General features: G+C 36.7%; 1 protein-coding gene across 2 annotated transcripts in view; it reads left to right on the top strand.

Moving 5' to 3' along the window:
- HYDIN (HYDIN axonemal central pair apparatus protein) overlaps positions 1-17,058 on the top strand; it is a 342,401-nt gene that overhangs the window by 65,756 nt on the left and 259,587 nt on the right. For both annotated transcript variants that reach the window (XM_027618048.1, XM_027618049.1), the window contains exon 7: positions 1,646-1,770. In XM_027618048.1, coding sequence (XP_027473849.1) covers positions 1,646-1,770 — 125 coding nt within the window. The remainder of the gene's footprint in view (positions 1-1,645; positions 1,771-17,058) is intronic.

Below are 17,058 nucleotides of genomic sequence, written 5' to 3'. Positions count from 1 at the left end.
GCACTTCCTACGTGCCAGGCTTTATTCTAAGCAATTTACCTGTATCAGTTCCTTTAGTCCTCCCTACCACCCTGTAGAGTAGGTGCTGTCCTTACCCTCATCTTACAGACCAGGAGATTGAAGGTTCAATGACTCGCCCCAGGGTCATGGCAGAGCTGAGTTTTGAGCTTTTTCAGTTGGCTTCAGACTAGTGACCACTACCCCATAGAACCTCTACAGCAATGCCTGGGGTTCACCGGAGGATTGGTGCTATAGGTGTGGGAAAAGCACAAAGGAATGGGAAGATAAAGAAGTGAAAGTAGAGGAAGATCCAGATAGCCCCAGAGAAAGTTTTCCGTGGTGGGAAGCATTGCAGTGAAGATCTTGGGTACCACCCTGTGCTACCCTTGCCATAGCTCTGTACCCTCACAGAAGGAAGCTTAGGCTTTCAGACATTAAGTTCATTATCTCAGGGAAGATTTCAGGGATGAAACTAAAAAACAATTGTGATAGAAGTAAATAATCAGAAAAAACTTAGCCTGCCAGATACATTGTACAATGCATTACTTTGGAAAAATAGCAATTTAGAGAAGTGAAATGGACCATGAAAATAATTAAATGGGCTGGGTTTTCTATTTAGGAGGAAGAACTCTGTAAGTTATTTAAGGTACCTCATGATCAGATCCAGCTTCTCTCTTGCCACTTCCTTCCAGGGAAATTAAATGAAACGATTTCCTGTTCTCAAATCCACCCTATCACCCCATCATGTCTATATGCCCAAGTTCTATTTTCAAGGCACAGAACTTGTCCCCAGTTTGCCTTTCTAAATGCTCTCCCCTGGTTTCCAGCTTGCTGTCACCCGGGAGGCTGACCTGTATGACAAAGGTCAACAGGCTCCTGTGCCTTTGACTTCTGGTTAGGTTCAGCCAGTGGGAGTCCCAGCAGGTGATCAGACAGGAGGATGTGAAGTTAGGGCACTCTCCCCCATAGTTTCTTCCCTGTGAGGCCATCTGGGCTGACTGTCTCTCTTGACTAAAGCTCCTTGCTCCTCATATAGCAGCATTCTAGTAGGACTCCTGCGAGTTTCAAAACCACTCCTTCTTCTCCTTGGCTCTTTGGGCCTAGAGGTCATAATGGCTTTACTGTTTATAACCCTGGGGGATTGTATCATTTGTAGTCCCCCTTTCCCCCCTGTTAAGTAGACCCTTTGTTAAGCTGCCCTCAAGTTACCCTCATGTGATTGTGTGATCTTTTGGGACTCTGATACAGTTTTCCATTACAAACCCTTCTCTTCATTGAACTGTCACGAAACTTGATTTTTACTCCTCAGAAGGCATTTATCTTTTGCAAATTACAGTATTTGCATACATGTTTTAAGGCCGACCACTGGAATAGCTCCGTGAATGTTAAAAGAATGGCTGAACGGCAAGGGCACAAACAAGAACGTTACCTTATCATTTTAAGTTTTGCTTACACTTGCAGATCTTGTCCTGCTATTTTAACCTTAAAACCGAAGTTCTTTCACATCAGGGGGGAGAGTGTACTTTACTTCTGAATCACCAAATTGTGGTGTCGGTTCTGAGCTTTGCTGCAGCCCAAGAACCCCCATGTCTCCTCACACCAGTCAGGAATGTGCTCTGATAGTGTGTCTCACCATGTGCTGCAGGCCTTTCTCTGTGGAGCCACCTGCCGGAACACTTAACATGGGAGAGTCCATGCAGCTGGAGGTGGAGTTTGAGCCACAGACTGTAGGCAGCCACAGTGAAAGACTTATCGTGCATTACGACACAGGTATGCGTGATTCTTTGTTAAAGGTTCTACATGTTAAGAAAGGTCAGATGGAAAATCTGGTGAAGCAAAATGGGAAATGGTTACTTTGGCTGCATTAAAGTAAGCTAAGATCCACAAGGTAAAGAACCAAAGAATGAATGTCTCCCACAGAAATAATGTTGAGCCAGATATAAATCCCACCAGACTGGTTCCTCTAGAAATACAGCTCTCAGGAAGGAAACTACAGCATGAAGTCATACCAGTAGCTTAATGTTATTTATATGTAATGAAACTTGAGGGTAACTGAATAGGCCATGGGTTTTCCACTTGATTTATTACTACATTTGTCTCACGTTTAAAAAATGTAAACCCCAGTTCGGAATGTTCTCCTGTGTGCTGACCAGTCTATGTAAGATCCAGTTGCCTTAATCCTTAGAATGTGCAACATCTTACTTAAATGTAGTTCTGTGTCTATTGCCTCCAGCATTTTCTTGAAGGCCACAGTCTACATAATCATGAAAATTGTACATTGTTTTTGCCAATATTTAATTTATGGTCATGTATGCTGCATGTAGATTATGCAAGTCTCCAAAGTTGGTTGTTAAATTAATATTTTATTTTGGCAATGGTAATGCCAAAATTAATATTTTACCATTGCCATTTATTATTTCATGATTTATTATTTCATGATTTTTCTCATTTCCTGCTCCCTTCTATTTTACCCATTCATGTTTATTGACCCAGATTATCTGCATCGAAGGGCATTGTAGGCAGAAAACACAAGTGCACAGCCAGGGGAAGAGAAGCAAATGAGATCTAGGTCACAGTTCAGAGTTTTTGGCTTTGTGGATACATATCTGAGCAGGACAGTTCAAGTCCTTGCCTAAGGACCTGTGGTGAAGTGGTCCAAGTTCCACGTTGCCCAGCGTAACGACAATGCATGTCCAGTGGTCCAACCTGTGTATCTTATCTTTTAGTTTAGGTCAGAATTCACTGGCTGCTAGCAAGACAAACCTAACCTGAACTAGCTTAAGCAAAAAGGGGAAAGTTTTGACCCATATAATCCAACAGAGGAAGGTAAAAAGAACACATCAGGAACGTGCATCTTTCCAGAGTAGTTGTGCCATTTTATAGTCCCACCAATAAAGCCTGAGACTTCCGATTGCTTCACATCATTGCTGATAAACTCAGCGTTGTCTTTTTTTTTAATTTTATTTTATTATGTTATGTTAATCACCATACATTACATTATTAGTTTTTGATGTAGTGCAGTGTTGTCTTTTTTTTTTCTGCTACTGATGTGGGAAACAAAGGCAGAAAAAAAATTATTAAATTTCCTTACTACCTACAGCCCATTGACAAGTTCTTGAAACAGGCAAAGTGACCTTCCTCTAGGGACTCAGCTGCCTCGATGTTAATACTTTGCTAAGGGCAAAAGGCAATCCTAACCTAACACCACCACCCCTCAAGCAAATCTAATTTAACATATAAAAATTCCTTTGAAAACTTCCTTTATCTCTAAAACCTCCAAGATATGTTTTGGCAATCATCCCCCAAGCATATGGCTCACTGATATACATCTGAAGGGTCTCATGACTAAGGTTTTATTAGACGGTAATAAATGAGCTTTTTCCAACAATAACTAGCCCTCTCAGGATCCTGGAAACCTTGCTTCCAAAATTCCTTAGAGACTTACACTATCCCTAACCCCCTCCCATCTTGAAAGTATATAATGGGCCCCTCCTCATGACCCTGGTGCAGCTCTTTCTGCCCGCAGGTCCTGTCCCCGTGTTTTAATAAAATCACCTTTTTGCACCAAAGACGTCTCGGGAATTCTTTCTTGGCCATCGGTTTCGAACCCTAACTTCGTTTTTCCTACATAACTACTACATAGTATTGTCTTGTTCATTTTAGACATACTAGTAGTGTAAAGCTATGTCTTCTAGCGGTTTTAGTTTTCTTCTAATGATTAATGATGTTGAGCACCTTTTCCTGTGCTTACTGGCCATTCATATATCTTTTTTAATGAAGTGTCTGTTCAAGCCTTTTGCTCATTTTTATTGAGTTTTTTCTTTTATTAATTTGTAAGAATATTTTATAACTTGATATTCTGAATCCTAATCATTTGTCAGATATATGTATTGTTAATATGTTCTTCCAGTCTGTAGCTTGCCTTTTCATTTCCTTCATATTTCTTGATTAGCAGAAATTTTTAATTTTTGTAAATGTTGACATTATCAATGTTTTTCCTTTAACGCTTTTTGCCTCCTTGCTAGGAAATCATTACCTTCTCAAGGATCACAAACATAGTCTATGTTTACTTTTAAAAGGGTAATAGTTGTAGCTTCTTTGTTTAGATTGATGATTTATCTTTGATTTCATATTTATATATGTGTGAGGTAGGGACTGTGTTTAATTTTTTTGTTAAAGATTTTATTTATTTATTTGACAGAGAGAGCAAGACTGCGAGAGAGGGAACACAAGCAGGGGGAGTGGGAGAGGGAGAAGCAGGCTTCCTGCTGAGCAGAGAGCCCAATGTGGGGCTTGGTCCCAGGACCCTGGGATCATGACCTGAGCTGAAGGCAGATGCTTAACGACTCAGGCACCCTGGGACTGTGTTTAATTTTTTCCCCCTATATGGATTCTTGACTGTTCTCCCTTCTATTGTTCTGGAATTCCAACCAGTTACTCTGTTATTCTGTTTCTTAGTCTATTATTACTCTTATTTATTCCTTTTTTAATAATAGATTAACATTTTTAAAAAAGATTTATTTATTTGAAAGAGAGAGAGAGCAAGAAAGTAGGGGGAGAGGCAAAGGGAGAAAGAGAGAATCTCAAGCAGCCTCCATGTTAAGTGTGGAGCCCAATGCGGGCCTTGATCCTGGGACCCTGAGATCATGACCTGAGCTGAAACCAAAAGTCAGACACTTAACCAACTACACCACCCAGGTGCTCCGATTATTTATTCCTTTTAACCTCTATTTTATTTTTTCCATTTCTTTGTCTTTGTAAAACTTGTCTGAATACTTTTTTCTCCTCTATTCTCCTTCCATGATGTCTCATCTGCTGAGTTTTAATTTTTCAATTGTATTTTCATTTCTGAAATTTTATTTGGTTCTTGATTCAATCTATTCTTAAATCTGACTACTCTCTTTTATTTTTCAAATTTCCCTTTTAGTTCTTAAATATGTTAAGTATTGTTATTTTCATTTTTCTAAGCATTTAAATATATTAAATCTGTTTATTTAGTTTGCTGTTTATTATTTCTGATGGTTTTCAACCATGATATCTGTAGGGGAGGAAGAATATCTTTTTCCTCCACTCTTCCAGGGTTTTGGCTGGGGCCCCTGTACAAAAGACAGATTAAGAAGAGAAAAACATACAAATTTATTTAATGTAAGTTTTCCTTTGATGCACGCAGGCTGAGTCCAGGGACTCAGAAGGTTCCGCAGGATTGGCCAAGAGGGCCCTTGGCTTCACGTAGGATGGAAATCAAATGTGAGCCCACAGGAAGTGAGAGCAGAGCTTAGTGAAGATATGGAGAGAGCAGATACAGATGGAGCTTCTGGGATCAGAAAGGAATAGAGGGAGTCTTGTCTTTGTTGGGGTCTGGTATACATGTCCCCTCAGGCATCCAGGAACTGGTTAGAACAAAGATCAAGGCCCAGGTATTATTCCTTGGAGCCAGTGGGCTGTGGCATCGAGATATCTGGAGCCCTGTTCTGGAATGTGCATATGATGGCTTCCTCAGGTCATTCTCACCTGGTTCTTCCTTAGATGTTATCCATTCTAGAGAAATCATTAACGCTTTGTCCCTTACAAGGAGGACATTCTGAGGCATGTGTAAAGTGGGGTGGGGGTGTAGGTCCTGGCAAGAACAGAAGCAGGAGAAGGAGCAAAAGCAGATTTTTATGGAGTCTTTCTGTTTCCCTATCTCCTCTAGGGATGGGAGCTTTGGTAAGGAAATGAAGACCTGAAGGAGTGGTTAAATTTGAGTTGTTTTTTGGCTAGGTTTTGATGAAGAGTAGAGAGTTGTGGAAAAACATGTTAGGACCAGAAAGGGTATTAGCTAAGTGTGGTAAACTTGGGAAAACAGCAAGGCCTATTCGTTCAGATTCCTCTCAGTGTCCCTCTGTCTTTGCAGACAAGGGTGCTCCTTTCATCTAAGTATAGGAAGGCACTTTTCACATGAAGGTTTTACAGCCTGTTTTGGCGGAAGGTCAGAAAATCCTTCCTGACCATTTCTCAGGTTCCTTCAGCTTGAAATATTCAATGTGACAAGGTGTGCCATATTTTGCGATAGTGTGTCCTGAACCTCATCATATCTTATGCTCTTTCATGTTTTGTAAATTTTGGAGTTAGCATCCCCACTTTGGGCAGGCCCTAGACTTTATCTCCTGTCATATGCATACAACTCTGTAGTTAAAGCAGGAGTTTAAGGGTTAACAAAAGCCATTAGGACAAAAAACAGCCTTGGCACTACACTATTTCCTGCAATTCTTCACTTTGATGTTCTTATTTTCTGGTAGGGTTAGTGATGAATTTTAAAGTAGTTTAAAAAATATTTTATCAACTATTTTAGTTATTTCAATCTCCAGTTTAATTTGCTGCTTAAAACTGACTCTGTGTCTTTTTTCACATCATTCAGCATTGTTTATAGAGTAGTTCATCCTTCCCTACTGTTTTATAAATCCTCTCTATGTAGCATAGTATAAATATGGTTTCTCTCTATATATTTAGGTTTTCTGTAGTTTCTCTCAGCAGTAGTTTTCTGGATGGAAGTCTTGAACATTGTGGTTGGATTTATTCCTCTATATTCATTATTTTTTATGTTTATTATTTACATATGTAATTTTTATTACATTTTTTATTGAGGTATAATCTAGATACAATAAGATGCACAGTTCTTCAATGTACAGTTTGATGAGTTTTGACAAGACCTGTGTGTTGACCTCTCCATTAAGGATAGAGAACATCCCTGGCTTCAGAGAGTCCCCTCATGCTCTTTCCAGTCAGCCCCTCCATCCCCATCCTAGACATTCTGAGTCCCATCACCCTAGTGTCATGTTGCTTATTCTTGGACTTCAAATAAATGTGCTCAATAGAGTATATACTCTTTTGTGTCTGGTTTCTTTCACTCAACATTATGTTTTTGAGATGTATTCATGTTGTGTGTATCAAATTCCCTTTTTTACTCTTGAGCAGTATTCCACTGTATGCTTATCCATGGTCCATTCATTCTCCTGGTAATGTAACTTTAGTTTGTTTGAAGTTTGGGGTTATGAATAAAGCTCGAATAACCATTCTTGTACAGGTTGTGTGTGTGTATGTGTGTGTAAACATATGTTTTTTATTTCTCTCAGGTAAATGTTTAGGAGTAGGGTTGCTGGGTCATAGAGTAGGTATATGCTTAACTTTCTGAGAAACTTCCAGTTTTCTAAAGTGGCTTGAAGCATTTTACATACCCCCGCCCCCCCAGGTGATGGATAGGTCTTCTAGTTACTCCACATTCTCATGAACTCTGGGTCATTGTCAGCCTTTTAATTTTAGTCATCCTGGCTGCAAAGTTATTATTAGCCAAATATCAACAAAAGCAAGTTATTATTAGCCAAATATCAACAAAAGTTTTATTTTTTTATATTTTGTTTTTAATTGGCATTTCTCTAATGACTAATAATGTCGAGTATCTTTTCATGTGCTTAAGACCATTTTTATGTATTCTATTCTAAAGTGTGTATTCAGATTTTTTTGCCTATTCTTTAGGAAGTTGTTTGTCCTTTTGTTATTGACTCATAGTTTTTTTTATATATTCTCAATACAAGCCTTTCAGAAATAATTATTGTAAGTATCTCCTAACAGTGGATTATCTTTCTAATTTTCTTACTAGTGTCTTTTCATTAGCAAAAGAATTTAATTTTGATGAGGTACAGTTTATCACTTCCTTTATAACTAGAATGGTATTTTTCTTCTAATTTTATTTTCTAAATTTTGGGGGGATATATCAAAAAGGAGTTGAATTTTATGTATTGATCTTTTATATCTTCAAACCTTGATAAATTAACTCAGTGACTCCTAGTTTATCTGTAGATGATTTTGGATTTTGTATATACACAATCAGGTCATCTGCAAATAATGATAGTTTATTCTTTTTCAATCCTTAAGCCTTTTATTTCTTATTCTTTCTTGCACAGCTAGGCCTTTATCAGGGTTTAATGGAAATGATGATGGCAAACATCCTTCTGTTGTTCTCAGTCTCAGAGCAGAAGTTCTCACTATTTCATCATTTAATATGATGTTTTTAATGGACACTCTCTATCCAATTAAGAACATTTCCTTCCATTTCTAGGTTTCTAAGACCTTTAATTTTGAATGGGTGTTGACTTTCATATATTACTTCTTCTGCATTTTTGAGATGATCATATATTTCACCTTTTCATGTAATGGCTTTGTCTTTGGTCTGAAAAAACAAATTGGTCTCATAAAACAAGTTGGGAATTATTCTACTTTTTTATTCTCTGGAAGTGTTGTCATTTCTAATATTCATCTTATTTCTTTAAGTGTTTGAAAAAGTCACTTTTCAAGCTATCTGGGCTTAGAGCCTTTTTTGGAGGTTTTAGTTATTCAGTTATTCAGTTTATTTAGTACATTTAGAGCTACTAAGATGTTTCTATTTTTTTCTTGTGTAATTTTTGGTAAATTTTTTCAAGGAATTTTTCAGTTTAATCTAAAATTTTAAATTTGTTTGCATAAAATGTTCATAAACTTTGTGATGTCTGTAGGCTCTATAGTGAATCTCCTCTTTCATTATTGATATTGGTAATTTGTGTCTTTTCTCTTCCTTCTTTCCTTCCTTCCTTCCTATGTTCTACCTTCCTACCTTCCTACTTTTCTTACTTTCCTTTTTCATTCTTGAATTTCAACAAAAGCCTTTGTGTTGCCAGTGTTGATAGTGGATAAAAATGAAAAATATGAATGTTAATAAATTCAATCAGTGATATATTTTTTCCATCTGGATCTCTGTATCTTTGTGAGGTATCATTTTCATTTATGTCAGCCCCTAAAATTAAGTATTGGAAAAATTGTGGCCTTAGAATTATGTTTGGATTACTTTATCACAAGGTATTTTAAGTCAGGAGTTTAAAAAAATGAAGCATTGTCAATTTTTGTTGGTAAACCTAATTGTTGATGAACATACCAAATTATCATTGATTTTATGAAAACAATGAATCGTGGATCACTACCTCAAAAACTAATGATGTATTGTATGGTGATGAACATAGTAAAAAAAAAATCATTCATCTTTAGCTCAGTGTTTTAAATATTTTGAATCATATTTTTAATACATTTGACATGTGACTACTCTAGTATATAGTATAATTATAAACGAACAAATACATAGGGTGGTGGTATAATGTCAAAAACTTTTATTTGGTTGGGTTTTGAGACCAACAGTTGAGAGTGCTCATAGATCAATAGAATCAAAGCTTGAGAGAAGACCTAACTAATAATCAAATCCAGTCCTTAGGTTTTACAAATGAAAAACTGAAGCTTTAAGAAATTAAGTGGCTTGCCCAAGGTCACATGAGTAGCAGAAGTGCAATTAGAACCCAGGCTCAGACTCTAACCTCCTGTGCAGTGCTTTTTCCACCAGAGCGAATCATCTCCCCAATCTCTCATACCACTACCTATGTACTTTTACTCCCTTAATCTCTTGACTATGAAATACAGCTTTCAGTGGTCTTCAATCTGTATTTTAACTTTTGGGTCAGTATTTGGATTGACACCCATACTTACATTCTTAGTCATGTGCTAAAGGAAACAAATATTTGTGTATTAAAATTTAATCACCATGGCAAAGTTAATTTCCACCCTGTGAGGTTCTGGTGTCAACTTTGGTTCACAAAGTAATTTCCTAAAGATGCAGATAGAGGTAAACTATCTTGTAGCATTTTTCTTTACATGAAATGAACTGCTGATAAGAATATGCTTTCATCTTTATTGTGGGTTGTCAATGACCGGAACCTATAACCTTTCATTAGTGAAAAACAGTAATGACTCTAAACACAATTAATCATGGAGCTTTTCGAAGCCATGATCATTGCCTTCTCATTTCACTAAATAAGCATCTGATTGAGCTTTCTGCAGCTGTTTGAAGTGTGAATTGATGTGAGGAGGGAAATTTAGCAGGGATTTTTTTTCATATGTCCTCAAACAATGTTCCAGAAGGAGGAACATTGATAATCCCCAGTGGGAAGTACTCAATCACGTTTCTTTTTTTTTTTTTTTTTAAAGATTTTTATTTATTTATTTAACAGAGATAGAGAGCATAAGTAGGCAGAGCGGCAGACAGAGGGAGACAGAGGGAGAGGGAGAAGCAGGCTCTCCACCGAGCAGGGAGCCCAATGCGGGGCTCGATCCCAGGACCCTGGAATCATGACCTGAGCTGAAGGCAGCCGCTTAACCAACTGAGCCACCCAGGCACCCCACTCAATCACATTTCTAACAGTTGTGTTTATGCCCTTCAGTTGCTGGTCCTCCATTGTATAGAAATTCTTGATTAAATGCAGCTAGGAGATTCTTCTTTTAATTAACCAGAGTTTGAACTAGTGCTCTAGAATTAAGGAGGTTGAGTGTAAATTTCACCAATATCTAATATTTTACTCATCAATATTTACCTGAACCATAACTCTCCCGTGCTTTCTTCCGTATATGGCTTTTTGTGGTGAAACCAAGTTTGTTTAGGGAATTGATGTTACCCCAGAAATGATTTCATTACCTTTTTATTATATCCTAAAAGAGCAGAACTGAAATAACTTGATACCTTTTACAAACTGATTCTTCCAGAAGAGATTAAGAACACAATTACTCAAGATTACATTTTTTTTAAGATTTTATTTATTTATTTGACAGAGACACAGTGAGAAAGGGAGCAGAAGCAGGGGGAATGGGAGAGGGAAAAGCAGGCTTCCCGCTGAGCAGGGAGCCCAAAGTGGGGCTCGATCCCAGGACCCTGGGACCGTGACCTGAGCCGAAGGCAGACGCTTAATGACTGAGCCACCCGGGTGCCCCAAGATTACATTCTTAAAAACAAGATAAAACAAAACTAGAAACAAAACAGATGAGTATACTAATTCTATCATTTTCAATAAAACTGAGATGTGAAAATAGTTTGACTCTTGAAAGACAGATAAATGGTTAATTGCTTAAGTTTTACACTTTTTAACTGGGTAGTGAAAAACTTTAATCTAGGGGTTCAAGGAGATATTAGTATTTAGAACAGGCTTTAAGAAAAAAGATACTAAACCTTTGGTTACTTGAATGAACCCTAGAAGTAGGAGCATAGAAGTGTTTTTTTTTCCATGCCTGGTGAGGTTGCTGTCACCTTAGAGGTGACATTAACCACAGGCATAATCAGGAAATGGAGCTGTTGCACTTACTCAGCATTTTTAAAGTATTATGTCTCTTACTGAAGAGGAGATATTTCAATTCAGAGTCAGAAGTTGGCAAATAGGCTCTTTTCCCCCAAAGGCATCATGATGTATTATTAAAGATACAAGTAATCATAATATTAGTACTTTACAGGATAGCTTTATAGTCAGTTATATATTGTACTCTAATAAACCATAAAGAAGTTCTTTTTTTCTCCTAAAGGCCAATAAAGGAATACCAAAATAGAACATAGTAAGTAATTGAGTGGTTTTGGCTAAGATCAAGTGCAATATGTTATCTTACAGTTGAAACTACTAAATAATATGTATCTGAATATACCTGTGCAGACTTACCTGCATAAGCTTTGTTTCAATGGTGTGATTATTATGATTAATTATAAGTGTGTGCTATTATAATTAGAAAACCTAGCAAAACATAGTTATGGTAAAAGAGTAAATGTTTTAACATGGCTTCAGAGGCAATGGAAACAGTCCTTGACCAAGTTTCCTTTTCTTCATTTCTTCTTCCATAGCTTAGGATAGGGAATAGCAGAAGTTTAGATGCACGGATGGTCAAGGATTGTTTAGGAGGTTGGAATGAGGTTTCTATAAATTACATAGCAGGTGAAGACTCGAGTCATTAGATATTCGTATTTAAAAGGACATTAGAGGACATCTCTTAACTCCATTATTTTATTTAAAAAAACTTTTGATGTATAGTTGACATACAGTGTTATATTAGTTTCAGGTATACAACGTAATGATTTGGCATTTATATACATTACAAAATGCTCAAGTGTAGTTGCCATCTGTCACCATAGAAAATTATTGTGGTATCATTGACTATATTCTCTCTGCTGTACTTTTCATTCCTGTGACTGATTTTATAACTGGAAGTTTGTACCTCTTAATACCCTTTACTTCACTCCCCCCTTACCTCTTGGAGCCAGCAGATTGTTCTCTGCATTTATATAAAACCCTTTATTTTAGAGATGAGTAAACTGAGGCCCAGAGACATTAAATGACTATACACCTAAGTAAAGCTGGAACTTGAACCCAGGTTTTTGGCATCTCCAAGGCCAGCATACTTTCTGTAATCCTACACCGCCTTCCCTGTAGATGGAGAATACTGACTTTGACATTGCCACTGATGTGCTGGGTAAGCTCAGCCAAGCAAGTCTCAGAAGTTGTTTCCTGAACCCGTCAAAGAAAGAGCACTTCTGAAGAAGTTTGATTCAGCAGTTCACTTGCATGGTGAATTTGACCCTGCTGTGACCAAGAGATGAGAAACACTCTTTCCGCCAACTTGCTAGTTCCTAGAGAATCTATGGCTCCACTCATATATTTTATTTATTGCCCTGTGTTGTCTGAAAGTACTGAAACCACAGTATAGCTAGCTTCATTTTTTTTTTTGTAAACTTAGTTTTCTTCATATTTCTTTTTTTGCTTGATTCGTAGTAGCAAAACTAACAAAAGCTAATGAGACTTCCACAAAACGTATTTTTACCAGGACATTATAAATGACAGTGGCTAAATTCATCTACTGGGATCGTAACATTCAACCCCAGAAACCAAATCGGAAGGCGAGTGGGAACAGGCCCTGCAAAGAGACCCAAAAATGCCAATGCTGGGGAACAGCAAACTTGTCTGTTCTGGCAGGCATAACATCCCTTCATCCTACCAGTTTTCTGAGTAGCTAGGGGTTAGGAGCCCTTTCTAAGGTTGTCTTCATGAGAATGGGTGTACAAAGCAAGTCCCTAAAGCTGTGGAGACAAGAGTTATTGCTTCCTTTACTTTGTGGATCTGATGATTTTTGGAAGATGGATTGAAAAAAAATCAATATCAGATGGTTTTCAAAAAGAGTGTAGTGGCTTTTGCTGTATTTCTGGAAGGAACAGTTTTGCAGTGAGCAACTCAAATTGATGACTTTAGTCCCTCTGACCCTGAGATTTGTATGAACTAAGCCCTTGGATCTTTCTCCTTCATTAGACTTTCAAACAATGAAATACTTCAAATAGCCACAGAAGCACAGAAATAATGTAATCAACCACGATTATATTTAATACATCTCAACATTTTGCTATACACGTTTCTTTCAGATGTTTTATTTTATGGATAACTAAACTGATTACAGATTTGAAGTCATCTCATTACTTATCCTGATCTAATTCCCACGGCTTGGTCCTCAGAGGAGCTGTATTGGGTTCATTTTTATGGTATTTTTACATATTTATCTACCCATAAGTCATGTTATTGTCTCAAGTAGTTTTTTTTTTCTTTTTAAAGGTTTTATTTATTTGAGACACAGCGTGAGCGAGGGCCCGGGGAGAGGAGCAGAGAGGGAAGGAGAGGGGTAAGCAGACTCCACGCTGAGTGTGGAGCCATACTTGAGGCTTGATCTCATGACCATGAAATCATGACCTAAGCTGAAACCAAGACTCAGCCACTTAACCGACTGAGCCACCCAGGCACCCCGCTTGAGTAGTTTTAAACTTGATATAAATGGTATCATACTGTATATACCATTTCCCAACATGACTTTTTGATTCAGCATTTCATTTTAAAGATCTAAACACATACACCCATATAGCTCTGATTCATTTTAACTAATGCAACACGCTCCAGCATGTGAACATGCTATAATCTATTCTCCTATTGAATATTAGGAGGTTCTTCCTAGTATTCTGCTATTAGAAACAATACCACAATGAGTATCTCTGTATATGTCTTGTGCAGCTGTATGAGATTTTAAGAAGTGCAATTGCAGTGTTATAGGGCAAGTGTATATTGAGCTTTACTGGAAACTAAATTGGTTAGTCAAGTGGTTGTACCAGTTTGTATTTTCATCAGCACTATATGGAAATTCTTGTTTTTCCACATCCTTACCATATAGTTCCAAAACAGCATTGCCAAACTATTTGATTTTTGTTAATCTGATGGTTGTGAGATGGTATTTCGTTTTATATTTCTCTCATTACTAGTGCTATCTGGCAGCTTTACAATGTTTCCCTGAAGACCCTATAATCCTTTCTTATGTTAAAGTTTTGGATGAGTAATGTGTTCATGTGTTCAAAACTTAAAGCAATATCTTAAAAGTATACATTGAAAGGTGTCATTTCTACTTTGCCTCATTCACCCCACCCAGCTCTTATTTTATTCTGGTGTTTTTATGCACATAGATGCAAACATGAATGCATATTCTTATTTTCCCTCCTTACATAAAAATAGCATACTATGTGAATTGTTCTAAACCTTACTTTTTTCCACTTAATCATATATCCTGGAGATCTTTCCATATAACCCTGTACTTTTATACCTTCATGGCATTCCACTTTTAGATGTAACACAAAGTATTTAGCCAGTCTTCTCTTGGTGGGTACTTTGGCTGTTTCTACTCTGCTGATCTTATTCTAACTCATCTACAGGATAAATTCCTAGAAGTGGGCCAGAGGGTAAGTTGTTTTGTAAGCTTGATAGATATTTTAATGTGTCACCAAACTTAGTCCATGAGTGAGGAAAAATGGTACCATTTTGCATTCCCATGGCAATGTATAAAAGGGCCTTCTCCCCACAGTCTTGGCAACAGATTACGTTCTCAAACTTTTGTTCTACCCAATGTATTTGGGGGAATGTTATATAAATACAACTTTAGTTGTGTCACTTTTATTATGAGAGAAGTTGAGCATCTTTTAACACATATAGGGGGCCTATATATTTCTTTTCTTACAACTCTGTCCCATTCTTGTACTGGATTGTCTTACTGATTTCTAAGACTTCTTTACATATTTGGGGAATTAATTCCTTGTCTCAGATATGAGTTGCAAATATTTTGGCCACTTTTTCTTTTGTTTTTACTTACATTTTTGCAGCATGCAAAATTTCTTTTTTCTTTTTTTTTAAAGAAGTTTCCATGCCCAGCATGGAGCCCACTGTGGGGCCTGAACTCACAACCCTGAGACCAAGACCTGAGCTGAGATCAAGAGTCGGACACTTAACTGACTGAACCACCCAGGCACCCCAAAATTTCTTTTTTCATTTTTATGTAATCACATTTCTTAATATTTTTTAGAGGAATCTGGATTTTGAAACATGGTTAGAAAACTTTCCCCTCAAAAGTTACAAAGAAGTTTTCCTGTGTACTGTTCTACTTTTATGGTTTCATATTGAACACTTAAATATTTTATTCATTTGGCATTTATTCTATTGTTAGATGGGAGTTAGGTTTCTCCATATGGTTACCAAGTTGTCCCAGTAGTGCTTTTTATTTTTTTTTTACAAAGTTTATTGTTATGCCAATGATTTGAGATGCTGCCTTTATAATATAATAAATTCTAGCATGTATTTGGGCCTCTTTTGACTTTTTATTCTATTCCATCAGTCTTTTAATGCTGGCTTAATTACTGAGACTTTATACTATGTTTTAATTCTATCAGTTCCCAAAGGATAATGACAATAATTCACAGTTCACAAAGCTCAGCAAACCCTTGTTAGTTCAAATACTGCTGGAAACTAAAGCAAAAAGAATGTCATAAAAGGAGTCAGAAGAAAAAAAAAGACACATTACTTAAATGGCACACTAATAATGCTGATGGCAAATTTTTCAGCTGAAATTATGGAAACCGTAAGACAGTAATGTGATATTATTCAAGTGCTTCAAGAAAAATAAGGCTAATTTACAATCCTTTGCCTATTGAAAATATCCTTAAAAATGAAGACAAAACAAAGATGTTTGTAGACAAACAAAAAAAGTCTAAAAAACTATAAATTCAGGGTTGACATTTTTCCCCCTTCATCACAGTGAAGAAGCCATTCCATTTTTTTTAGTTTCCATTGCTCCAGTTGAAAAGTTAGCTGTAATTCTAACCATGGGTCCTTTGAAGATAATATGTCTTTTCCTCTGACTGCTTTTAGGACTTACTCTTTGTCTTTGATTTTCTTTAGTTTCACTACAATATATTCATATATTAATTTCTCCACTTGACATCATTTGGGCTTTTTGAATTGTAAACTGATGATTTCAATCAATACTAGAAAACTCTTAACCATCAGCTCTTGAAATACTGTCTTTGCTTCATTTTATCTTTCCTTTCCTTCTAAGTTTCCAATTAAACACTTATACCTTCTCACTCCATCTGCCTAGGATTTTAGTCATCCATTGTTCATTTTTCATATATTTTTATTTCTTCATATTGCCTTTTGTGTTTTCTGAACCATGTTCCATTTCGCTAATCTCTTCATAAAATTATTAAAATTATTTTATTAATCTTATTCATAGAGATTTAAAAATTTAGGTGATTTTATTTTATTTCTATAAGAGCCTAGTATGGCTCTTTTCCAACTTTTCTAGATCTTTGTTTGATTTCCCACTCCTTGGATATAGTTTCAAGGTCATCCTTTGTTTCTTTAGACATAGTTGGTTTACAATCTATATGTGATGATTCTAGTATATAATTCTTTGTTAATCTGTTTCTGTTTTTCTTATATCTGCTGGTTCAAACAAATGGAGTTTTGTTTCTTGGCATGCCTGGTTATGTTTGGATGTGTATTTTTAAAAATGTTGAAAAATTTGAAACTTTGGATATAAGTACTTTCCTCCAAAGAGAAGTGAGTTGCTCCTGCTAGGTTTCTGAGAGTGAAACCAGTCCATGATCACCAAATCCAAGGACTGAAGTTCTCTCCAATCATAGACAATTCCAGCATAATATTTAACTCTGAATTAGGGCTAATCTACTTCTAATTCAAACTCATCTTGAGGGTGCAGTCCTCTGAGGATAAGCTTGTTGTGGAGAAGAAAGTCTTTTTGTTTGTTTTAAGCCCCCCTTTCTGTAGACTTAGGGTTTTGATTGCCATCCCTCCTGCCTGCCCAGGAATGATAGCTCAG

The sequence above is a fragment of the Zalophus californianus genome, chromosome 17, assembly GCF_009762305.2.
Source record: "Zalophus californianus isolate mZalCal1 chromosome 17, mZalCal1.pri.v2, whole genome shotgun sequence".
In the NCBI taxonomy this organism is placed as follows: Eukaryota; Metazoa; Chordata; class Mammalia; order Carnivora; family Otariidae; genus Zalophus; species Zalophus californianus.
Note: the sequence above shows the minus strand (reverse complement) of the source record. Positions and strands in the feature narration are given on the sequence as shown.